The sequence below is a fragment of the Dermochelys coriacea genome, chromosome 5, assembly GCF_009764565.3.
Source record: "Dermochelys coriacea isolate rDerCor1 chromosome 5, rDerCor1.pri.v4, whole genome shotgun sequence".
In the NCBI taxonomy this organism is placed as follows: Eukaryota; Metazoa; Chordata; order Testudines; family Dermochelyidae; genus Dermochelys; species Dermochelys coriacea.
In genome coordinates this window covers 86,995,056-87,020,248 of record NC_050072.1, presented here as the reverse complement: position 1 = coordinate 87,020,248, position 25,193 = coordinate 86,995,056, and the positions used below count along the sequence as shown (strand labels likewise).

The 25,193-nt window shown below is 42.9% G+C and overlaps 1 protein-coding gene across 1 annotated transcript in view; it reads left to right on the top strand.

Annotated features, from left to right (window-relative positions):
* Nucleotides 1-7,068, top strand: part of LOC119855830 (acyl-CoA-binding domain-containing protein 6-like) — a 94,442-nt gene extending 87,374 nt beyond the window's left edge. Inside the window, exons 18-19 of the mRNA XM_043515468.1 lie at nucleotides 2,424-2,528; nucleotides 5,343-7,068. Coding sequence (XP_043371403.1) covers nucleotides 2,424-2,528; nucleotides 5,343-5,447 — 210 coding nt within the window. The 3' untranslated portion in view covers nucleotides 5,448-7,068. The remainder of the gene's footprint in view (nucleotides 1-2,423; nucleotides 2,529-5,342) is intronic.
* Nucleotides 7,069-25,193: the final 18,125 nt, after the last annotated feature.

Below are 25,193 nucleotides of genomic sequence, written 5' to 3'. Positions count from 1 at the left end.
TTACTTTATTGACATGTTCAGTCCATCGCAACTCTCCAGTGAAACAGTACAAGATATTGTACCTCACAGAACACCTTTCTCTTCACAACCTCCCTCAACTACTACATTCTTCTGCCACCCTCTGTGAAGCTTGTGAGAGTGAGGGATTTCTTAGCAACGGGCCCAAAGCTTTGGAACTCATTAATGGAGGAGCTAAGAATGAGCTCAAATCTCATCGCCATCATGATAAAGTGCAGTGCTCACTTATTAGACTGTGCTATCCTACAGCAACTATACAAAGCAAAGAAAAATAGAGGTGGGAGAGGAGGAAAAGAGAGGCAAAAGAAGAAAGAGAAAAGAGAAGATGTAGCAGGAAAGATATGGAAGAAACTGGACAAAGCATCGTCTGATATAGAAAGTCCTGTCTCCCAAGCAGAGGAGGGGGTTATACTTGGATACTTGATAGACATTTTAGATCTCAGACAACCATTACTTGAGTCTATTTGAACACGAAGACCAAATATCCACCTTTTAACCTTATATAAGATTAACTAATTGGCAAGTAGCACAGTTGCCTCTTTTCAGAGTGGCAGCCGTGTTAGTCTGTATCTGCAAAAAGAACAAGGAGTCCTTGTGGCACCTTAGAGACTAACAAATTTATCTGGGCATAAGCTTTCGTGGGCTAAAACCCACTTCATCGGATGCATGCAGTGGAAAATACAGTAGTACAGAAAAAAAGTATATATATATATATACATACACACAGAGAACATGAAAAAATGGGTGTTGCTATATCAACTCTAAGGTATGGCAACACCCATTTTTTCATGTTCTCTGAGTGTATCTATCTTCCTACTGTATTTTCCACTCCATGCATCCGATGAAGTGGGTTTTAGCCCACGAAGCTTATGCCCAGATAAATTTGTTAGTCTCTAAGGTGCCACAAGGACTTCCAGTAGTCTCTTTGTTTCTAAATCACAGCGTGTTTTAGGTAACAGATAGGAGCCAACTATTGAAGAGCAAATCATCCCAGGAAATGTAGATTTTCTTAATGTGAATGTTTAAAGTGCAGGAGTAAAACCCTGAATCAGGATCAAATCCAGATGTGTTGTACACAGTATTTTTAACTAATATTTGTGAAAAACTGAAAAGCAATTTTCCTTCCTTCCTTCTGACCTGCTGCTCCTCATTCAGACAGTCCTGTGCTCAGCTAACTATCTGGCTTCCCCAATATTTTTTTATGAGTTCTCTTCCACTCTTCTTTCCCCTAGACAAACCGCAATTCTCAGGCTGTAACAAAAGTCCCAACTTTCCTGGAGAAGTGGCAGCAGACATCAGATCTCCCAGCCCCATTTATTTTCTTTTTCAGAGCTTTCAGCCCCCACTTCTGGCATCTCCATTGGCATAAGCTGGCACAACTCTGTTGATTTCAGAGGAAACCAGATTCAGCTGTGTCTTGAAATTGTTGTGCTACACTAGAAGTTGACTTTGTATTTGATCATGAGCCTTCATATTTATTGCGTTTCAGTTGTTCCATAACAAATCTGTTCAATTTACAAATAGAAAAATATGTTCTAATTGCCAAGTCTGCAAACTCAGCTTTTAACCTGAAAATCAAATTGAGCTCATACTGGCTAAGCCACAGAAATCCTATAATTGGAACTTATTTAACAACTCTGTTGATGCATGAGCCAGAATAAACTCAGCTCATTCTCTCTTAGTTTTGTTAGCTCTGCAGGGTTAACAGGAATAAGAAGTTGTACAGATTTATCAGTAAATTCAGTTGATGTGACACTAAATATCCACTGGATCAGGTCCATTAAGTAAGAAGGTGACATTTTGTATAGGCACTTTTCAAAGATGGAGTGCAATTTACAGGCCCTGTACTGTTCATACAAGTAGTCCTTACTTGGACCATCTCAGTCTTGAACAGTGTCTGTAAGGATGTCTCCTGTCAGTGACATGAAAGGCCAGCCTGTCCTTCCCCTCTGTGATGCAGAAGGGGTCTCCAACCTAGCCCCACACAATGTGGGATAGAAGTCCACAAAAGGGGTATTGCATTTCACTCACAAGTAGCACCATTCAGGTGCAAGCATAGGCCTGCTAAGTATTATTATTTACATGACCAAGACTTACTTAAATGAGTAAACATCTGCAGAAATAATAAATTACTGCATTTGTCAAAGAAAAGAATTTTCTGTATTATCACTCACTGGTTAAACAGAAAACTGAACAAAATACAGCTTAGGAAGACTGAAGAAATTTAAACGTGTCCTGAAATGTGGAAGAGTCCTAGGATGTGAGTATGCCTTTGACAGCTGTTTCCTGAAAAATGCACTGGACTAGATACTGGGTTGTTTTTTAATGTATGTAATTGAACATGGACACCTTTAAAGCCAGTACCACTTAGCATATCTTTTAATTTTTGTTTGTTTTTAAACCAGGAGCTGCAAGAGATGCTAGATAAGCACAAGGCCCAAAATGAAGCCTGGCTCAAAGCCAGAGCAGAGGAAAATGACAAGGAAAAAAAAGAAATATGTAAACTGAGGGTAAACTTTTTCAAAGTAACGTACAACTGTATACATAACTGGAGAGTCCATTTGGATTCTTTCTATATGTCTTGTGGGCACAATTCTTGTAGCAATAGTGAAATAAGCAAAATGTTTCTTTTTTCTTGAACACCGCATATGAAGATGACACAACAACAACAAAACCACTGTTACCAAAGTATTCTAGATGGAAATGTTAAATGAATCACCGACTGCTAGTTCTGGATCACATTTTTAAATTGCTTTCAAAGATGTTAATTGTTTTCTCCTTCAGCTTTTTAGTTATGGTAGCTAAAATACATAGACATGTTTCCAGCAACAAACAATACATTTTTGTATGAATGATAAATGTGTTTTGTTTCACTATTGCTCTGTTTTAGCTCTGATTTACCTTTAAGAATTCCTGTGGTAAGAACTGAACCAAAAAAATCTACTTTTAAAAAAGTTAACAACCCCCCTGCCCTATACTTGTTTGTTTTTAAAACTTAAAATACATTATTTTGTCCATCTAGAACCAGGTTTAATAATTACCATTGCAATGATTTTCCTTATTAATGTAGGTTTGTTTTTGTTTTGTTTTTTAATGTATGCAGTCTTTTAATCCTCCTTCTCAGTGGTCCAGTCCTGCCATCCTCACCCCCACATCCTCACAGGGGAGCCAGATTCTCCCCTGTGCTTTGAGTAGAGAGGATGCAAGCAGATTGTAACTGGGCCAGTGCCACAGAACACAACAGCACCAGCTCTGCAGTATGTTCTCCTCTCCTCCCCCCACTAGGAAAACTGCAGAAGCCTTTTTCCTAGACTGTGCCAGGTCAGGCCTCTGAGGTATTTGGAGGTAGGGCCAGGGATAGAACTAGGGAGCAGGTGCAGTCTGGAGTGTGCTGCCATGCTGAATCTATGGATTATCCAATCAGGTGTTCACTGTAATAACTAGGGACTCTCCTTCATGGCTACGACTGTGAAGCTGCAGGGGGTGTCAGAAGTGGTAGAATGGTTCCTGAATAAGAAACGAGCAGGGAGAGGGGAGCCCTGTGCATTGGCTGCATGGGACCCTGGGCTTCTGGAAATCTCAGGAAGTCAGGAGACCAAACCCTCACTCCAAACATTACACAAGGAGAGAGCAAGCCCAGGCTTCTGAAGTTACAGTGAGGGGGGAACTCCAAGGCTGAAACTTGGAGATTCCTCCTGCTACTGAGATAAAAAACCAGTTTGGGAAGAACATGGTTCTGAGCCCTTACTCAGACAGAACTCCCACTGGAGTTGGGGTTTGACTAAGAAATAATAGATGGTAGTTATAAATTCTGCTGTACAACATCCTGCACAAGGCCCACTCATGCTCAGAAAGCATGGAGCAAATGCACCCATTTGGCTGAAAGTTTCTGGAGGGATTATTTTGGCCCTGCTGATAAGGCATGAGAGGGAGTTAGTTGGTAGGTAAAGAGAAGCTATTCAATAGCTTTCATGAGAACTAGATTCTCTGTGGAAAATTGGAATCATCCTCTGCTCAGCCCATAGATTTCCACACAGAAACTAGAGTTGGAGGTAATGCTGTTAGAAACGTAATAATTCTTGCTGAGTTCCCTCTGAAGTTTCTAGTAAGTAGCCTCAGGGGAACTTAGCCTGCTAGAACTGTTTTCAGAGTAGCAGCTGTGTTAGTCTGTACTCGCAAAAAAGAAAAGGAGTACTTGTGGCACCTTAGAGACTAACAAATTTATTTGAGCATAAGCTTTCGTGAACTACAGCTCACTTCATCGGATGCATTCGGCGGAAAATACAGTGAGGAGATTTATATACACACACAGAGAACATGAAATAATGGGTTTTATCATACACACTATAAGGAGAGTGATCACTTAAGATGAGCTATTACCAGCAGGAAGGGGAGGGGGGAAGGAGGAAAACTTTTTGTGGTGATAATCGAGGTTGAAATTGGAATTAATTTGTAAACTGGATACAGTTAACTTAGGCTTGAATAGAGACTGGGAGTGGATGGGTCATTACACAAAGTAAAACTATTTCCCCATGGTATTTCTCCCCCAACCCCACCCCCCACTGTTCCTCAGACGTTCTTGTTAACTGCTGGAAATGGCCCACCTTGATTATCACCATAAAAGGTTTTCCTCCTTTCCCTCCTCCTTCCTGCTGGTAATAGCTTATCTTAAGTGATCACTCTCCTTACAGTATGATAAAACCCATTGTTTCATGTTCTCTGTGTGTGTATATAAATCTCTCCAGTGTATTTTCCACCAAATGCATCCGATGAAGTGAGCTGTAGCTCACGAAAGCTTATGCTCAAATAAATTTGTTAGTCTCTAAGGTGCCACAAGTACTCCTTTTCTTTTTTGCTAGAACTGTGTTACTGAAGGGGAAGGGATAATACAGAAACACAGGAAGCAGCCATCCATCTGGGCTTTTTTTTGCCACAGAGGATCTGGAAGTATTTTTTCCTGTGGATCCATTGGATTTATTAAATAGAGAGGTTTCACTCCCTGCCCACTCCAAGCCCCAAACCCCTGCCATGAGAAGGGACAAATTCCTGCAACCTATATGGCAAGCCCTTGAATTTTCAGTTTGATCTGACCCTAAATTATTTTTTCCACTTGGCAGTGAGCTAGTTTGATTTTGTTTGTTTTGGTTCTTGAATTTTACTTGACTGAAAGAGAGTCTTGTTATAGCTGTGGTTCTCTAGCACTTATGGGTTTTTTGGATTGGAGAGAGGTGGGTGGGGAGGAGGTGTTACATTTTAATTCATTTTTCATATTAGTTGCCAGGACTGGATGTTTCATCTAAAGCTTGGTCTCCTGCTTTTTGTAGGAAGAGATTCTTCATGATCAGGAGAGGCTAAAAGAAGAACAGCAAAATGTTCAACAGCGCAATCAGCAACTGCTTTCTATTATGCAACAGTTCAAAGGAATGTGACCAGTCTGCTGAATAAAACCTGAACCACATGATCAGGATCATAGCAACAATACAACCCTACTTGAACAACTGAGCTCTTATATACTAATATAAAAAAGATCCAGTTACTGTGCATGTTGAAGGACCATATTCAGTTAGTGTGAAAAAGAGTTTAATCTCCCTAGGTTTCTCATGAGCACTGGAATGATATCTCAATTAAATTTCCACCCACTACCTTTCCTGCATTTTCCATTTTGATTCAATGTTCTTTCAGATTTTTAAGGAGATTTTAAGGAGATTTTTAATCTTCTTGCCTTGTTGAGCTTAAAAAAGAAGAAAAGGCAGAACACTATGGCTGCCCCTATGAAAGCTAGACCCGCAGAGTTTTATTTCAGGGTCATGCGGATAAGATTAGGATGTCATTCATATATCAGCAAAAAGAACAGCGCAGTTGTCAAGTAGGGGACATTCTTGTTTTTTTAAAAAAAAGTTAAATATTTTGTAACAGTGGGAAAGAAGACAGAAACCACAACTAGGATAATATGGTTATATTTTATGGCCAGATTCTGCTTACAGTTAAACTGGTGTAACCAAAGAACAAGTCCATTCACTGAAATGGAGTTACATTCAATTCATACAGGGGGAAACTAAGAACAGAATTTTGAAACTGAGTTTTGCATTGGAGGGACCAAATATGGACCATGTTTAAACAGCTTTCAATGATAAGGCAAAAAATCATGTTTGTTGTGTGTGGAAGAATTGTCAAAGGTTTTAGGCATTTTGTTTTCAACTTGATTCATGAAAAGGAAAGTTATTTCAGTCATCTGCTTCTCTGTATTAAACTGTTTCTCCTTTTTAAATTTCAATGGGCTGCTTTATACCATCAATTTCAGGCAGAATTCACTGGTGTTTGAAATCAGTGGGAGTTCTGCTGAAAAATTGCTGGCACTATATTATCCCACATCTTAAAAATCATTTTTTCAACAGACAAATTGTCAGTGTTGTAGCAGGAAAAATTGGAAATATTATACCATATTAGTAACATTCACAGCCAATTTCAGAGGGAATGTAGAAGTTAGCCTCTTTACACTCATGCTGTAGTACATTCATGCCCAAAGCATAAGTGACTTTAAGATGGTACAATTTAAACACTGTGAAGAAAGGAAATGTGAGTAAAAGTAGGGGAGAAGTCGTACTTGAACTTACGCATTCTTACATCCTCCTGTTAGTTGGTTTTCTTGGTAGACTTCTGTATGGTCCCCTTGGCATGAGAGTATCAACTCAGGCCTGGTCTACACTAGAAAATTAGGTCAGTTTAACTACATCAGTTAGGGGTATGAAAAGTCCACACCTTTGAGTGGCATTATTAAGCCAACATATGTCTTTGTGTAGCCAGCACTAGGTCAACAGAAGAATTCTTCAGTCGAGCAAGTTATTCTCTCTTGAGCATAGGTACTGGAACTAGAGGTGCTGGGGGTGATGCCATGCCCCCTTGTTTGAAGCAGGGCTGGATTACCCAATAGGCACACTAAGCACAAGCTTAGAGCACCAGCAAAGCAGGGGGCACCAAAAAAAAAGAGGTTTTGGGGTTTTTTTAGTTTGATATTTCAAAAAAAGCATCAAAGTAGTCATCATGGGAAAAATCAGAACTTTGTTAGACTTCCTTACACTCCACTACATGCTTTTCCCACATTTTTCAGTTCTCTTTTTATTTTTAATCCCCACGTAAACCAGCGGGGCGTCCTACTAATGTAGATCGAAATAATGCAAGGAAATCAGATCCTGTAATGTATTGCAATAAATGTATGTTTTATTACTGATATATTCTTTTGAGTTATACATACTTGATTCGGGTTTTTTTTCTTTCTATATATACATAAAAATAGTGTACTGTGACTGGGTCAGGCCAGATGGCTACAGGAGAGTGTTAGAAGGCAGATATATTAGTCCCAGATTAAGCAGGTCCATTTTCTCTGGGTAAGGTAACAGGGGCAGTTCCAGAACAAGAAGGAACTTTCTGGAACAAATTCAAGCAGGCAGGCTAATTAGGACAACTGGAGCCAATTAAGAAGCTGCTAGAATCTTCAGTTTGTAGCATGCATGCGAGGAGCTGGGAGCAAGAGGCACTAGGAGCTGAGAGTGAGAACGCGGACTGCTGGAGGACTGAGGAGTACAAGCATTACCAGACAGGGAGGAAGGCCCTGTGGTGAGGATAAAGAAGATGTTGGGAGGAGGCCATGGGAAAATAGTCCAGGGAGTTGTAGCGGTTGCACAGCTGTTCCAGGAGGCACTCTAGACATCTGCAGTCCACAGGGCCCTGGGCTGGAACCTGGAGTAGAGGGTGGGCCCGTGTTCCCCTCAAATCTCCCAACTCCTGATCAGACACAGGAGGAGTTGACCTGGACTGTAGGTGCCACCAGAGGGGAAGGTCTCTGGGCTGTTCCCCGACCCACGTGGTGGATCAGCAGAGACTGCGGGGATTGTTCTCCTTCCTTTTTCCCAGGCTGGCCAGTGATGAGGTTCGCTGAGTGAATGGCAGGTTTGAGCCACGAGCAAAAGTGGCCAAACTGAGAGCTGCCGTGAATCTCTAAGGCAAGCAAATCCGCCAATAAGCGCAGGACCCACCAAGGCAGAGGAGGAACTTTATCACAGTACGTTGTGTAATTTGTTTTTTGGTTTTTTTAAGTTCAGATAACTGAGATAAGGGGCAGAATGAAACGTAACCAACTGAGTGGAGCACAGAAACGTAAACTGGTGGAAGAAAAGAAACAAAAAACTAGTGAAATTTTCCAAAATCTTCCAAAGCTGACATCATTTTTCAAAGCGAATCCATCAAAAGCAACATCTTCTCTTAGTAGCACAGAGATTGTTCCAAAACCTGTAGGTGGTTCAGAGACTGACCCTTCTTCTATTGGTGAAACAAGCACCATTCCAGAACATGTGGATATGTCAGAGACTGTAATTGGTCATCCTACTCCTGGAGGTAAAACAGACATTGTTCTAGAAGGTGTGGATGTGTCAGAGACTGAACCTGCTCATGTTGTAAATAATAGTAGAAAAGATCCTGGTATGTGGGTTGATTTCAGTACCGATGATGTAGCTTACTGGATAGATCGTGGACCAAATGACTGTCAACACCACGACTCGGCCATTTGAGAAATCACGTCTGACTTTTACCAATGGCAAATAAACAAGACATTTTTCAGAGTAGTAGCCGTGTTAGTCTGTATTCTCAAAAAGAAACAGAGTACTTGTGGCACCTTAGAGACTAACAAATTTATTTGAGCATAAGCTTTTGTGAGCTACAGCTCACTTCATCTGATGCATTCAGTGGAAAATACAGTGAGGCGATTTATATACATAGAGAACATGAAACAATGGGTGTTACCATACACACTGTAAGGAGAATGATCACTTAAGGTAAGCTATTACCAGGAGGAGAGCGGGGGGGAACCTTTTGTGGTGATAATCAAGGTGGGCCATTTTCAGCAGTTGACAAGAACATCTGAGAAATAGTGGGGGGTGAGGAATAAATATGGTGAAATAGTTACTTTGTGTAATGACCCATCCACTCACAGTCTTTATTCAAGCCTAAATTAATTGTATCCAGTTTGCAAATTAATTCCAATTCAGCAGTCTCTCGTTGGAGTCTGTTTTTGAAGCTTTTTTGTTGAAGAATTGCAACTTTTAGGTCTGTAATCAAGTGACCAAAGAGATAGAAGTGTTCTCCGTCTGGTTTTTGAATGTTATAATTCTTGATATTTGATTTGTGTTCATTTATTCTTTTACTTAGAGAACTGTCCAGTTTGACCAATGTACATGGCAGAGGGGCATTGCTGGAATATGATGGCATATATCGGGCGCTATTGCAGTGGCGTCAATTCGATGGTGACTGCTTGGGGCGGCAAAATTGGTAGAGCCACCCCTGGCAGTTCTTAAAACATATTTGGGCAATGATAGTGTGTTGAAATCTCTTTCTAATACTTGCTGGGAGGCACATGCATTGGGAACACGCGCAATTCTGGAGTCCTACTCAAAGATTGTGGATGCATTAGAAAGTATAGCTGAAGACCAATGACAAAAGGGAGAAACTATACAAGAGGCAGAAAACATTGCAAACAAGATGCAAGAACTAGAGTTTGTATTCATGTTGATCATGTGGAATGAAATTGTACAACACTTTTACCACACAAGTCAAGCTCTCCAAGAAAAAGAATTGGATTTGAAAACGTGCAGACCTCTGTCAATCATTTAGCAGACCACTTACACACTTCGATGAATGATTTCGAAAGATTTTAAGACATATCAAAAGATATCTTGCCTGATACTAATTACAAAGAAGCCCAGTCCCACAAGCAAATCAGGAAAACAAGCAAATGATAGCTGTGTAACAGCATTGAATCCTAGAGACAAATTTCGTGTATCTACTTACTACACTAAAATTGATACACTTGAAGAGCATATGAAGAGGAGAGGTGAAGTGTACAAAGAAGTATCAAATAGATTTTCTTTTCTAAACGATATGGACTTATCTGACGAACAATATTCACAAGGTTTCCAAAAGCTAGTTGACTCATACCCTGTTGATTTGAACATGAATCTCTGTGAAGAAGTATAGCATTTCCACTGTTATATGCGTTCAAAGTTTGATGAAACAGGAAAAATGAAATTCAGTCACATTCATCTTCATGACACAGTATCGAAAGATGGAATACAATATGTATTTCCAAATGTACAGATCGCACTACATATTTTTCTAACATTGATGATTACTAACTGCTCCGCAGAACGCTCCTTTTCTCAGCAGAAAAGAATAAAAAACCCTCAGAGAACAACAATGTGTCAGGACAGACTTGATTCACTTTCCCTATTGTGTATGAAAGTGGACATGCTTCGTCGAGTCAGCTTTGATGAATTTACCCAGAATTTTGCAATCAGAAAATCTAGAAAGAAGCTATTTTAATTTCAGCATACATGTAAGTTTTGTGTCATTTCAAAAAATAAAATAGTATTGTTTGTTTTTATTTTGAATTACATATGGGGGGCACCATAATCTTTTCAGTGCTTAGGGCCTCTAAAGGTCTTAATCCGGCCCTGGTCTGAAGTAGTAATAAGAATCCAAATACATGGTTTCCACCTTCAGCATTCCCACTCTAAAAATTGTTCCAGCACCACTGCTCTTGAGATGGACTATCTATGCTGATGGAGAAACCACTCCTATTGGCAACAGGTAGTATCTACACTGAAGCACTACAGCAGTGCAGCTGTGCTGCTGTAGCATTTTAAGAGTAGCCAAGCCCTCAGACCCAAATGGCCTAAATTCAGAGGTGTTGTGAAAGGAGGTGATGCAATTAAGTTACTTGTTGGTAAGTGGGGGTGAGTCTGAGTAAGTCAGCCTAAGAAGTAGAGGACTGCTAGGATATTTTTCATACTCTGACTCAGTGACTTGCAGAAAGCTAGCCTGCCAATTGAGTAAGCAGTAATGAGTCCCCCAAAGCAGAATAGCTTAAAGCAGCTTTCTGTTAGTATATATAAATACCAAATTCCAAATAGCATAAAAATTGGTTGCCATAGTACTTGACCCCCACAACTAAACAAGGTGCTATTCAGTCTCTCTGAGTATCTTGCTATTTGAATGCTGGGATAGATCTGAGAGAAGGCTGTTGAGTAAATAGACATTTATAAGATACATTGTTATTATACTGCAGCTGTGGAAGGCACAGGCATCAGCTCAGTGAGGAGGAATTCACTGGAGCTTAATTCCTCCTCAGACAATGAAATCTCAGGGACTGTCTCCCACCGCCTGAGCAGCTGCCAGGAAAATAGACCACATTCTTTACCCACTCCACTTTTTACTTGGAGTGAAAAATGAACTGTCGATTGGATCCTCACTCCCCCAGCCATCTGTATGGCAAGGCTGCTCCCAAGCTTTCCAGCTTACCAGTAGCAGCAGGAGAGTCTGGAGCCATCCTGGGCAACCATAGCAGCAGGACACACAGAGATCACCTGACCTCTTGGACTTCCCCCTCCCCACCCTGTTTCTGTCAGTTAGCATTAGGCTGGTGGGCCACCCCCTCATGCTCACTTTGCCTCCCCACCATGCTATCCTTTTCCCCTCTTTGCAGTTTGCTGCTTCCCCCATGTCACCTGGTCCCCCTGTGGCCTCCCCCCTGGCAGTTCACTCCCCCCTATCTTGCATGATCCCCCTCACCTCGCAGTTCACTGCCTTCCAGTTTGTTACCTACCACCCCTGCCCACCACCCCACCTGTGTTTCCCCTTTATTGTTTGTTACCTACCTCTCCCATCCTGCCCAGACCCCCTCCTCTTGCTACTTTGTTGCCTGCCCTGTCCAAGCCCTTCCCCCTTACTATATGTTCTCTGCCTTCGCTGTCCTCACTTGCCCTATGCAGCTGCGCATTCCCAGTGCTTGTGATTCTCCACCCCCATTTTGTTTTCATTTCCCCATCCCCCATCCACTGCATCCTTCACACCTACATCTGCCCATTGCTCCCAGTACAGCAGGTGGAGCTAATTTCCCAAAAACTGCCTGTTGTGACCCCCCAACTTCTTTGTTGGTTTGTTTTAATTCCCCTCACCAACATTTTCTGTTTGCACTGTCCTGCCGCCACTTGTAGCCTAGTGAGGAGGAATAGTTAGCATCCATTTTCCCAATCCCCCCTTCCCTTTATAATTTCTTCCCCTCAACCCCCACTCCTGTGGCTGTTCCCATCACCTATCCTCTATGGCGGATCCCAGTTCTGCCACATGTAAGGCTTCTGCTCTGGCAGCTTCATCCATGGGGAAAGAGAGGGAGGAGACTCAGAGGGGAGGTTCCTTGGTCATCACCATTACCCCATCTTTGTTTTCTCTCCCATTCACCCCTGTGGCTACCACCCCCAACACTGCTGTGATACCACCACCACCCCCACTGGGACAATGGCAGGCACAGGCAGGGACCCCACTGCTAAAAGTCCTACCACTATCAAGGGAGCCCCCCTCCATTAGCAAAAAGGACCAGGGTAAGAAAAAAGGCAACAGCCCTCCCAGAAGGCTCCTTCCATGATGGAAGCTGCTTCTACCATGCCCCCACCATCAGCCAGGGTTCCTCCTCCCCTAAGAAGAAGAATGCCAAGCAGGGAACTGGAAGGTAAAGTTTCCAACTGACTCCCCTGGCATCATGATGACTTCCACTTAACTATACTGAGTTTATGATATAAACTTGTCACAGGCTGACTGGTCCTTTAAGGTGAGCTGGGCACAGCCCCATCTGTAACATGCTTAACTCACTTTCCCAGGTGGGGAAAATGAGTAAAGACACATGACAGACAAGTCATGTAACCAAATCAGGCCTTCTGGGGTGGAGATAAATGAGAAGCATGGGGACAGTCAAAGTGATACTTCAGGGAAGATGGCATGGGGTTTGGAGCTTGGGAGAGACTTCAAGATGCCCAGGAGGGGCTGAGGAGAAAAATCAATTCCTTAGGAGGGAGTAGGCCCAAGACCACTTGGGCCTACTCCCGTAAGACCGCTTAAGACCGGGGGTGAGTGTGGACTCATTTTGCATTTGTTTTGGACTTGGATAGCCTAAAGGGGTGGATTTCTTTCTTTAATGACTTACCCAGAGGACCAAATCACTGCAGTAACCAAACCATGCTGGAAGGTCAGGAGATCCAACCTGAGTGAGGGGAAGGTGAGGTAGGAGCTAGCCTGAAGCCAGACTGGGTACTAGGTGGTGGTGTGATGAGACCATCCTCATGAGACTGGAGAAAAGTCAAAAGGGGAGAGGGCTGTATTGCAATGGCTGCTGTGACAGGGTCAGGCCAGATGGCTATTGGAGAGTAATAGAAGGCAGATATATTAGCCCCAGGCTAAGTAGGTCCCTTTTCCCTGGGTAAGGTAACAGGGAAGGTTCCAAAACAATCAGGAACCTTCTGGAGACAATTAAGACAGGCTGATTAGAACACCTGCAGCCAATCCAGAAGCTGCTAGAATCAATTAAGGAAGGCTAATCAGGGCACCTGGGTTTTAGAAAGGAGCTCACTTCAGTTTGTGGTGTGTGTGTGAGGAGCTGGCAGCAAGAGGCACTAGGAGCTGAGAGTGAGAACGTGGACTGTTGGAGGACTGAGGTGTACAAGCATTATCAGACACCAGGAGGAAGGTCCTATGGTGAGGATAAAGAAGGTGTTAGGAGGAGGCAATGGGGAAGTAGCCCAGGGCATTGTAGCTGTCGCACAGCTGTTCCAGGAGGCACTCTAGACAGCTGCATTCCACCGGGCCCCGGGTTGGAACCTGGAGTAGAGGGCGGGCCTGGGTTCCCCCCAAATCCTCCCAACTCCTGGTCAGACACAGGCGGAGTCGACCTGGATTGTGGGTTCAGAAAAAAGGCCAAGCTGAGGGCTGCCGTGAAGCTCCAAGGCGAGCAAATCCGGCAATAAGTGCAAGACCAACCAAGATAGAGCAGGAACTTTGTCACACCGCTTAAAATCAAATTAAATAAGACCTTAAAAAACCATCACTTCAGTACCCCTATTCTTTCAAGGAAAAGAATGCCAGACTCTATATGAAGATAAAAACCAAGTTCCAATTCATTGCTAGCAACTAAGTAGCAAAAATATAGTCTCTTTATCATTTTCTGGTTAGAAAACTCATATACTACATCCTGAGACAACCAGCCAAGCAATAACACATTTCATAAATGTTTAAAAAGACAGTATAAGCGATTAGATATAAATATAGTAAAATAGTTACAGAAAACAAGACATATCAACAAATATTAGTCTTAATTTTAGCTAAAAAATTGCCTCTTATGGGTACAGAGCATCTTAATACTAACGTCAACCTGCATTGAGACTAATCTCACAGGCAGAAATCAAACTGCAGCAGTTTCAAAGTTAACATTGTAGCTCTTAGCTGAATAAGAGCTGCTGCTAGGAACATGTTTATGGGCATGAGTATGTCAAAGTCTACCTTTGCCTTTCTTCCTTCCAGACAGGATATTGTGGTAGACAGTAACTGGTGGTCAGTTGAGCTGTTAGGCTCTCTTTCCCATTTTTGTCTCCATAACAGTGGTTGCATGTGCTTCAGGCTTTTTCTTTTTAGGCTACAAAGTGCAATAAAAAAGGTTTTTATATGAAGATAACTAACTTGAATTAGTTATCTTGATGTAAAATCCTAGCTGAGACAGGCACATGTGATTACTACTTTGATGTGGCTAGTTAAAGTCAACACAATGTCACCTCTTTTCCCCCAATTGGGGCTGACCTCATCTAACTGTGTCAAAGTAAAAACTACAAAGCCTTGTCTCAGCTACAATTTTACATCAAATAGCTCACTTTCTGTAAATACACATTTTTCTTGCAGTGAAGACATAGCCATAAACTATTCACTGGCTTTCCCACTAAATTACTGCAAAAGAAGTGGTGCCCCTTTTTCAATCTCTTTGCTAGTGGAAGTTTGGGGCCATGGGAATGTTCCAGTTGGGCATAGAGATTGTGTTAGTCAGGTATGTGTTTGATGCAGATTTGTTTCTTCACAAAGAATGTGCAAAGTCCTGGGCTTCTGAATACCGAAGGAATTAAATAGCATGAAAAAGCTTTGTTTGCGCACTGTGACACAAGCCCTTTTTTTTTTCTTCAGCCTGTACCCCTGACCCAAAAATCTCTCTGCAGGTTTGTTCCAGGTTCAGACAACATGTTTTCAGCCACTCTTCCTGTCTATCTGTGTCATTGTCTGTTCCTTTGTATTCTGGCTATTCTTTCTCTCCTCCCCCCCATCCCAAAACAATACTTTGCAAAAGTCCTTGTCTCCCCACAGTCCAAAACTCCCGTGTGGGTTCAGATAAACCTTTTGTCTTAGGTAGAAACCTACGATTAACTTACCCCTTTCAGTTTTGTGAGAAAAGGAGTACTTGTGGCACCTTAGAGACTAACAAATTTATTTGAGCATAAGCTTTCGCAAGCTACAGCTCACTTCATCGGATGCATTCAGTGGAAAATACAGTGGGGAGATGATTTATATACACAGAGAAAATGAAACAATGGGTATTATCATACACACTGTAAGGAGAGTGATCACTTAAGATGAGTTTCAGAGTAGAAGCCGTGTTAGTCTGTAGTCGCAAAAAGAAAAGGAGTACTTGTGGCACCTTAGAGACTAACAAATTTATTTGAGCATAAGCTTTCATGAGCTACAAGCTCACTTCACCGAATGCATCCAATGAAGTGAGCTGTAGCTCACGAAAGCTTATGCTCAAATAAATTTGTTAGTCTCTAAGGTGCCACAAGTACTCCTTTTCTTTTCACTTAAGATGAGCTATTACCAGCAGGAGGGGAGAGAGGGGGGGAAGAAAACCTTTTGTAGTGATAATCAAGGTGGGCCATTTGCAGCAGCTGACAAGAACGTCTGAGGAACAGTGGGGGGTGGGGATGGGGGGGGAAATAACATGGGAAAATAGTTTTACTTTGTGTAATGACCCATCCACTCCCAGTCTCTATTCAAGCCTAAGTTAATTGTATCCAGTTTGCAAATTAATTCCAATTCAGCAGTCTCTCGTTGGAGTCTGTTTTTGAAGGGTTTTTTTTTGTTGAGGAATAGTCACTCTTAGGTCTGTAATGGAGTGACCATAGAGATTGAAGTATTCTCTGACTGGTTTTTGAATGTTATAATTCTTGACATCTGATTTGTGTCCATTTATTCTTTTACGTAGAGACTGTCCAGTTTGACCAATGTACATGGCAGAGGGGCATTGGTGGCACATGATGGCATATATCACATTGGTAGATGCGCAGGTGAAAGAGCCTCTGATAGTTTGGCTGATGTGATTAGGCCCTATGATGGTGTCTCCTGAATAGATATGTGAACACAGTTGGCAACGGGCTGTGTTGCAAGGATAGGTTCCTGGGTTAGTGGTTCTGTTGTGTGGTGTGTGGTTGCTGGTGAATATTTGCTTCAGATTGGGGGGCTGTCTGTAAGCAAGGACTGGCCTGTCTCCCAAGATCTGTGGGAGTTATGGTTCGTCCTTCAGGATAGGTTGTAGATCCTTGACGATGCATTAGAGAGGTTTTAGTTGGGGGCTGAAGGTGATGGCTAGTGGCGTTCTGCTATTTTCTTTGTTGAGCCTGTCCTCTAGTAGGTGACTTCTGGGTAATTTTCTGGCTCTTTCAATCTGTTACTTCACTTCAGCAGGTGTTTGTCTCTGTCTGAGGGGTTGAGGAATCCCACCATGATTTCAACAATTTCCATCCCACCATCAACCTCAGCCTGGACCAGTCCACACAAAAGATCCATTTCCTGGACACTATGGTATTAATAAGCGATGGTCACATAAACACCACCCTATATCGGAAACCTACTGACCGCTATTCCTACGTGCATGCCTCCAGCTTTCACCCAGATCACACCACCCAATCCGTTGTCTACAGCCAAGCTCTACAATACAACCACATTTGCTCCAACCCCTCAGACGGAGACAAACACCTACAAGATCTCTATCAAGCATTCTTACAACTACTATACCCACCTGCTGAAGTGAAGAAACAGATTGACAGAGCCAGAAGATTACCCAGAAGTTACCTACTACAGGACAGGCCCAACAAAGAAAATAACAGAACGCCACTAGCCATCACCTTCAGCCCCCAACTAAAACCTCTCCAATGCATCGTCAAGGATCTACAACCTATCCTGAAGGACGAACCATAACTCCCACAGATCTTGGGAGACAGGCCAGTCCTTGCTTACAGACAGCCCCCCAACCTGAAGCAAATACTCACCAGCAACCACACACCACACAACAGACCAATAACCCAGGAACCTATCCTTGTAACAAAGCCCATTGCCAACTGTGTTCACATATCTATTCAGGGGACACCATCATAGGGCCTAATCACATCAGCCACACTATCGGAGGCTCGTTCACCTGCGCATCTACCAATGTGATATATGCCATCATGTGCCAGCAATGCCCCTCTGCCATGTACATTGGTCAAACTGGACAGTCTCTACGTAAAAGAATAAATGGACACAAATCAGACATCAAGAATTATAACTTTCAAAAACCAGTCGGAGAACACTTCAATCTCTCTGGTCACTCGATTACAAACCTAAGAGTGGCTATCCTTCAACAAAAAAGCTTCAAAACCAGACTCCAACGAGAGACTGCTGAATTGGAATTAATTTGCAAACTGGATACAATTAACTTAGGCTTGAATAGAGACTGGAAGTGGATGGGTCATTACAGAAACTAAAACTATTTCCCCATGTTATTTTCCCCCACCCCCACTGTTCTTCAGATGTTCTTGTCAACTGCTGGAAATGGCCCACCTTGATTATCACCACAAAAGATTTTCTCCCCCCTTTCTCCCCGCTGGTAATAGCTCATCTTAATTATCACTCTCCTTACAATGTGTATGATAACACCCATTGTTTCATGTTCTCTGTGTATATAAATCATTTCCCCACTGTATTTTCCACTGAATGCATCTGATGAAGTGACCTGTAGCTCACGAAAGCTTATGCTCAAATAAATTTGTTAGTCTCTAAGGTGCCACAAATACTCCTTTTCTTTTTGGAAATACAGACTAACACAGCTGCTACTCTGAAACCTGAGTTTTGTGAGAGACAAGGAAGGTGAAATAATATCTTTTATTGGTCCAACTCCTGTTGGCGGAAGGGACAAGCTTTACAGAGCTCTTCTTCAGGGTCTGAAGAAGGTAACTAGAGTGTCCAAGCTAAATATAAGATGGGACAAATTGCTAAGCATAAGGGACTCACCACAAATTCTCTAGAGGTTAAAATTAACCATGGGGCTGTTACCCAAAACTATATCTCCAGTAATGAGTATTTTCATAGACTCCTGGTGGATCAATAGTATGTGCATATCTTTTGTTTTCTAGCTTTTTACACTACTCCTACAACAGTGCATTTACGTCGGTTAATTCTTTCTTTAAGACACAGAAAAAAAACCTCACTGGTCAGGAGAAGGAGGCATTAAGTCAAGTTGTACCTTCCCAGTTCCAGTCTGTTCCTTGGGATTGAGTGCCCACTCGCCTAATTTACACTGCCCCACTGGGCTAAGTGATGACATCCTGTTTCTTCCTGGCTGTGGGTAACGGCACTGTTGAGAATTGCCACAAAACCGTGTCTTCACACCTGAGATGTCTTCCTGTCCCCAGCCATGGTCCTGGGCCAGTGCTTGCAAGGACATCAACAGTAGTGACTCCTCGCTCTCTTCACCCTGGGAATTGTCCCCTAACTGGATCCAGGACTTTTAGAGCCCCTTTACATGGCTCTGGTCCTTAAAAGAGGATCTCACCCTCAGCAATCACTTGGATTTAATATATGAACCGCTGCTTTCACTCATATTTTTAATTATATTGAACCTCTGCCTTCACTCATTTTTAATTATATTAAAATGTTGAGGTTCATTTATGGATGTAAAACGCAACTTTTTTTAGTTATTTTAGGCTGTGAGTACAGAAATACATGTGGGTATTCATTTCACTTTTAATTTGTTGCTTCCTATCACTTAAATGAGCAACACAATTTTTAAAATTACACTTTGAAACAAAAGGATCTCTTTTTTTCTGGATTTTTAGAATAGATTTAATATGTACAGCCATGTTATAAGTCCCTGAATATAAGTTTATCACAGAAACACCAACAGATGCTTACACTGTAATTGTTAACTGGAAACTTTAATGGTAATAGAATTGTTAAGCTGAAGCCCTTGTCAGTGAATATTAAGTGCCAAACTCTGCTCTGTTACACTGGCATATATTCAGAATAATTATTGGCTTCAGGCAAGTTACTCCAGATCTACACCAATATAAATGAGCACAGAATTTCTTTAGATATGCATGCTCCAAATGGCAACAATGGTAAAACTTTCACTGACTTCACTGGTGCAAGAGCAGGCCCTAAATGAAGAAAGTAGTTTGGTATGGTTTTAACATTAGCAAAAATATTGTGCTACTTTAAATAGAGTAGAAATTACAGGTGATAATAAGAAATCCTGGAGTTCTATGACAGTGAAATTGCTATTATCATAATGTTCTACTAATGTATCATTAGTAACCAATTATATTTAAATTGTTTTTACTTCATTTGTTCTTATGCAGTTTAATTTTTTAAATGGATCAAAAGAGTATTTCACTTTAAAATATGCATGGAGAAAAGTGTGTGTGTGTGTGTGTGTGTGTGTGTGAGAGAGAGAGAGAGAGAGAGAGAGAGAGAGAGGAGAACACAAGATCTCTTTTTACATAACAGTACTTATCCCTAGTTGCTTAATGGGAAGGATAGTACACCCTCCCCTAGCATGGAGTGTGACTAATGGAAAAAGAATCCACAGGAATTAAATTTGATTATTAGCCTCTATCTCCAAGCAAATAATCATAAAGGGAAACATCCTCTTCAGAAGCCATTACTAAAACTTCTTAATTGTCCATTGTAGATGGATGTTATGCGCTCAAGATAGAGATTTAACTAGGCAATACTCCTTAATACTAAGAGCAGAAACACTGTTGAAAAGCCCCAAACTGAGAATTATGGATAAGTGATTGCAGCTCTGTAATAAGGTTGCAATAGCGTTTAAAGACAGTTTTCAAATCTCTCTATAATATACTACCCAGTTTCAACATACTGTGCTTTGTATTCCTTCAAATAACTTGTGAGCGCCCACTCTGTGATCCAGAAGCCACCCGACGCCTACCAGAGCAGCATGTATACGTAGCTAGGCCTTGCATATTATACATGTTTAGTAAACATGTTATTTGGACCCCCTTGTGCCTGCGTGATCGCTTCATATTTGGGATGTAAAGAGCAAAAGACTCTATTCATCGTCATAGATTTAAAGGCTAGGAGGGAATCATTATCCTCTTCTCTCACCTCCTGATTAACACAGACCATGGATTTCATCCAGTAATTTCTGCATCTAGTCAAACAACTTGTGGTTCGATTTTATTTTATTTTTTACAGATGTATCCAATCTTGATTTAAAGACTCCGAATTATCACATCTCTTGATCATTTGTTCCAATGGTTAATTTCCCTTCCTTAGCAGCTTATTTCCAGTTTGAACATTGCTGAGTTCAACTTCTAGTCACTAAATCTTGACCTTCAATCTATTAGATTGAAGAGCCCTCAGATATCAGTGTGGTCGATTAGCCAGAGAAGTATCTTAACTTTGCATTTTTCTTTTTCTAATCTGAGGTTTCTTTTTTAATGTAGCTGCAATGCTCTTGTAAAGGGGTTTGTCGGTCAAGTTGCTTATACTGTAATTCTTGTGTAAAAGCTGTGACTCTGTGTTTCCTGGTTTTTTGAATGTTTAAATTTGAGGAATTAATCTCTCCCATTCAGGAAGTGCAGGGGGTGGAGGAGGCAACACACTGCTGTATGGCAGCAATTTTAACTCCATGTTTACAGGGGGTTTTGTGAGCGATTCTCCCCTTAAGTCTGCTGTGCTGCCATTGTTTAACTAGTAAGTAATTTTTCCTTTTTTTAAACAAAAAATCATATTTTTAATTAGATGTGGGAAATGCTGAGTATCAGATGTTTTAGAAAGGTGTACCAAGTAATGGAAAAGAACAGAACAAGAGGCGGGGCTGCGGGTAACAAGTTGAAGGACAAGGCCAGAAAACTTTGGCTGAACTGAGGACTAAACTTTGGCTGAACTAAGGACTAATGATATAAGCAGCACCTGAGAGTCTTCACCACCACAAGATAATGGAACCCAAAGATAAGAATGATGAGAACATTGGGTGATAAACAACAGAAAAGGAATAAACAAGTGCTGTATATATATGGCTGTGAGAAGGGAAATAAAGTGCTTTTTACCAGCAACTGTTTCAGTTCTTCTGTGAGCCAGCCTGCTAGCAGCAACAAATGGTGACCCCGACGTGATAGAATTCTGTGAATTTGGTACCACGGACAGAGGAAGAAATAGCAGGGACCGCCGCTGCCAGTGTCCTCCGTTCGGGTGAGGAACCGGGATGCCCAACTGAGGCGGGGGAGCTCCCACTGAAAGGTGAGCGGCGGGGAATATCTCTCATAATGGGAGCGGCAGCATCGGCAGATGAGCAGGCCGTGTTTAAGGTCTTAAGCAATCTGCTTAATAACCAGGGAGAAAAATTTTCTCCAGAAGCTCTGCAAAGATTGCTTCGGTGGGGAAAGCGACGGGGTTTCCTGGTTAATGCAAAGAATGTGTTTGACTTTTCGGTATGGAAAGCATTGGGGGAAGACATGTGGGACTCTGTGGGGGTCGGAAATAAAGAAGCTACTGCCTTGAGCCCTATCTGGCGGACTGTTCATCGAGCCGTTACCACTGCAGCGGCTCAGGCAGGGGCGCGTATTGCATTACGAGAGGCATTAGAATCATCAGCGAAAGGGGCCTTCACGGTAGGAGCGAAAGACTTTTTTGGTAAAACAACGCCTATGATTCCTTTGGCGCCGTTGGACCCCAGTGAGGTACCGTTGCCCTTGGAGGATGACGACTCAGATCGGGGCGAACCGATGGCCGTGGATCAGCCGGTGTCGGGGGAATCGTCATCGGGCAATCCAAAGAACCCATTACAAGGGGAATCAGGATTGCTGCCCGCGGTTGTGTCATAAGCCCCTCCCCGACAAGTTTGGATTACTGACTTGCCTAAAACTGGAGAGTTTGATAACTTGACGCAGGACCAGATAATTTGCTGGTTATATAAGGAAGGTATTGCAGCTCAACAGATGATGGATGAGCTGGATAGAAAGGAAAACAGACCGCAAGGATCGTCACGATCGCATTTGCTGCAACAGCTTCAAGAGCACGGCATACCTGACCCCTCACGTTTGCCCCATATTTGTAGGTTGTGTGGGTATTATGATTGTACGGAGCACCTCACTCCCGAGGGAGAGTTGCAACCGACAGCAGAGGAAAAATATCGCAAAATTTGTGCCCCCGCTACTCAACCGGTTCGACCAAAAGTGAAACCTCCGCCACCTACGTATTCTTCAATTGGACAAGGGCAAGAAGAACGGGGGACGGGGGTGATTTGGAGGGATGGGGGGGAGGAGCGGGATCTCCTGACCCAATTAAGCGCTGGCATGGATTGATAAAGGATGCTATAATTGAAGGGGAATTTTTGGATGCCATGCCGGCTACTTTCCCGGTATCAGTATCAAGGGAGGGGGTTAAATCTTGGGTGCCGTTAGACTGGAAATTGATGAGAGAGGCTCAGAAAGCTATTGTGGCGTATGGCTTGAAAAATCCATATGTACAAGCGTTATTAGAACAAATATTCTCGGGGCAAGCGATGTGCCCCTTTGACGCCCAGAAATTTGCAGATATGTTGTTAACACCCACACAGAGATTATTATGGAAGGATTCATGGAGAAAAAAGGCTGAGCGCGCGGCAGTGCTTAATTTAGATAGACCCCAGGACAACCCTCTCCATGCAGTAAATATAGACATGTTGTTGGGACAGGGGCGATTTGAAGAACCTCAGCTACAGGCACGGTTGATACCCCAGATATTACAACAGTCTCAGCTTTTAGCATTGGAGGCATTCAAAGAGCTCCCTGATTTGGGCGCCCCATCACCTCCCTATTTAAAGGTCACACAGGGAGTGGGCGAATCTTTTGCCCTCTTTTTGGTCCGCCTAAGGACAGCATTGGATAGGGCCCCTAATTTAACACCAGACGCCAGATCAGCATTGGGGGTAGATTTAGCCCTTCAAAATGCTAACCCCACATGTGAGAAGATTTTGGTGACTTTACCAAAATCGGCCTCTCTAGTCGACATGATTGAAGCCTGCACTTGTGCTCCCTTGGTGGAGGAGGAGGATAAGGCAAAGATTCATGCACGCGCCTTGGCGGTAGTCTTGAATACCTCCAAGTCGAATTGGCGTAGAGGAAGGGAGGGGGCGTGTTATCAGTGTGGAAAGATGGGTCATTTAAAACGGGATTGCCCCAAGAAAAGAGGTCAGCCACAAAACAATGCACTTCCCTCCCCATTTCCTGGGACATGTAATCGATGTGAAAAATTCGGTCATAAAGCTACTGAGTGTCACTCCCGGTTTAAAAAAGATGGGACCCCTTTTTCGGGGCCGGGAAACACCCCGCGGAGCGCCAGCCGGCAGGGTGTGAGGACAAACAATACGCCGGCTGCTTGGACAGCCTCCGCGGGGCAACTTCCGGCAGTGCCGGAGTTGATTTGGCCACCGCCGCCGACATCTCCCTAGAGAATGATAGGGTGACGCTCGTTCCATCGGTGGCATCTGGCCCATTGGGGTATGGGTTAAGCGCATTGTTAATAGGTAGATCATCCGCCTCCTTACAGGGGCTTTTTGTGCTTCCAGGGCTAATTGATGCTGATTATAGAGGGAACATTGGGATTATAGTACGAGCTATATGCCCGCCTATTACAATAATGGCCGGAACCAAAATTGCACAATTAATACCCTTTCGTGCGAATGTTCCTGTGAAGTCATCCCAGATAAGAGGAACTGGGGGCTTCAGGTCATCCAGTCAGGTAGACCCTACACCACTAACAACGGCATTTGTTTTGTCAGTGGGACAAGATCGTCCCACTAGATTAGTTCAATTTAAGGGCCCAGATGGTGATTCTTTCGAGCATCAGGTCCTTATCGATACTGGGGCAGATGTGACGGTGTTGCCCCTGCAGGGTTGGCCAGTGACATGGCCACTTCGACCGGTAACTACACCTCTTCAGGGCATTGGTGGACAGCGTGAGCCTATGCTAAGTGAATTTTTTATTGACATTATTGATGCTGCCGATAATGCATTGAAGGGGTCAGTCCGCCCTTACCTTGTCGATACAACTATTTGGCTGTTGGGGAGGGATTGCTTGAGTCAATGGGGGGTGGTGATCAGCTCCCCCCCTTTCTGTTAGCGGCCACTGAGGAGCGGCCAACCCTGGCATTGGAATGGAAATCCGATGAGCCTATTTGGGTTGCTCAGTGGCCGCTGCCAACAGAAAAACTTGCCGCATTAACAAAACTAGTAGAGGAGCAAGTACGTCTTGACCATCTAGAACCCTCAGTTAGTCCATGGAATACACCTGTATTCACTATCCTAAAGAAATCAGGAAAATGGCGTTTGCTCCAAGATCTGCGTGCCATTAATGCTATTATGGTCGACATGGGTGCTTTACAGCCCGGTTTACCTGCCCCATCCATGCTCCCATCGGGGTGGCCATTACTAATCATTGACCTGAAGGATTGTTATTTTACTATTCCATTACACCCGAGAGACAGAGAGTGCTTTGCTTTCTCTATTCCGATGGTAAATCGTGAAGCACCTTCCGTACGGTATCAGTGGAAGGTTTTGCCCCAAGGAATGAAAAATTCCCCTACCATCTGCCAGCTCTTCATTGCATGGGCAATACGCCCAATCCGAGTGAAATATCCCCAGTGGAAAATATATCATTACATGGATGATCTTTTATTTGTGGCACCAGTAGCTTTTGAACCCATGGTTGTAACACAGATCACCTCCACGTTAGCAGAAGCTGGTCTGTTTGTGGCTCCAGAAAAGGTTCAGACTAAAGCCCCTTTTTTGTATTTGGGACTTAGGGTCACTGACTGCACCGTACGCCCCCAGCAGTTGAAAATTTCTCCTCATGTTCGCACACTGTATGATGCACAGAAACTGCTAGGTGAACTGCAATGGCTTCGCCCCCTTTGTGGCATCACAAATCAGGATATAACTCCTCTTCTTCCTTTATTAGAAGGGGGGAGAGCCCCTGGAGATAAATGACAACTGTCGGTACTACAGAAG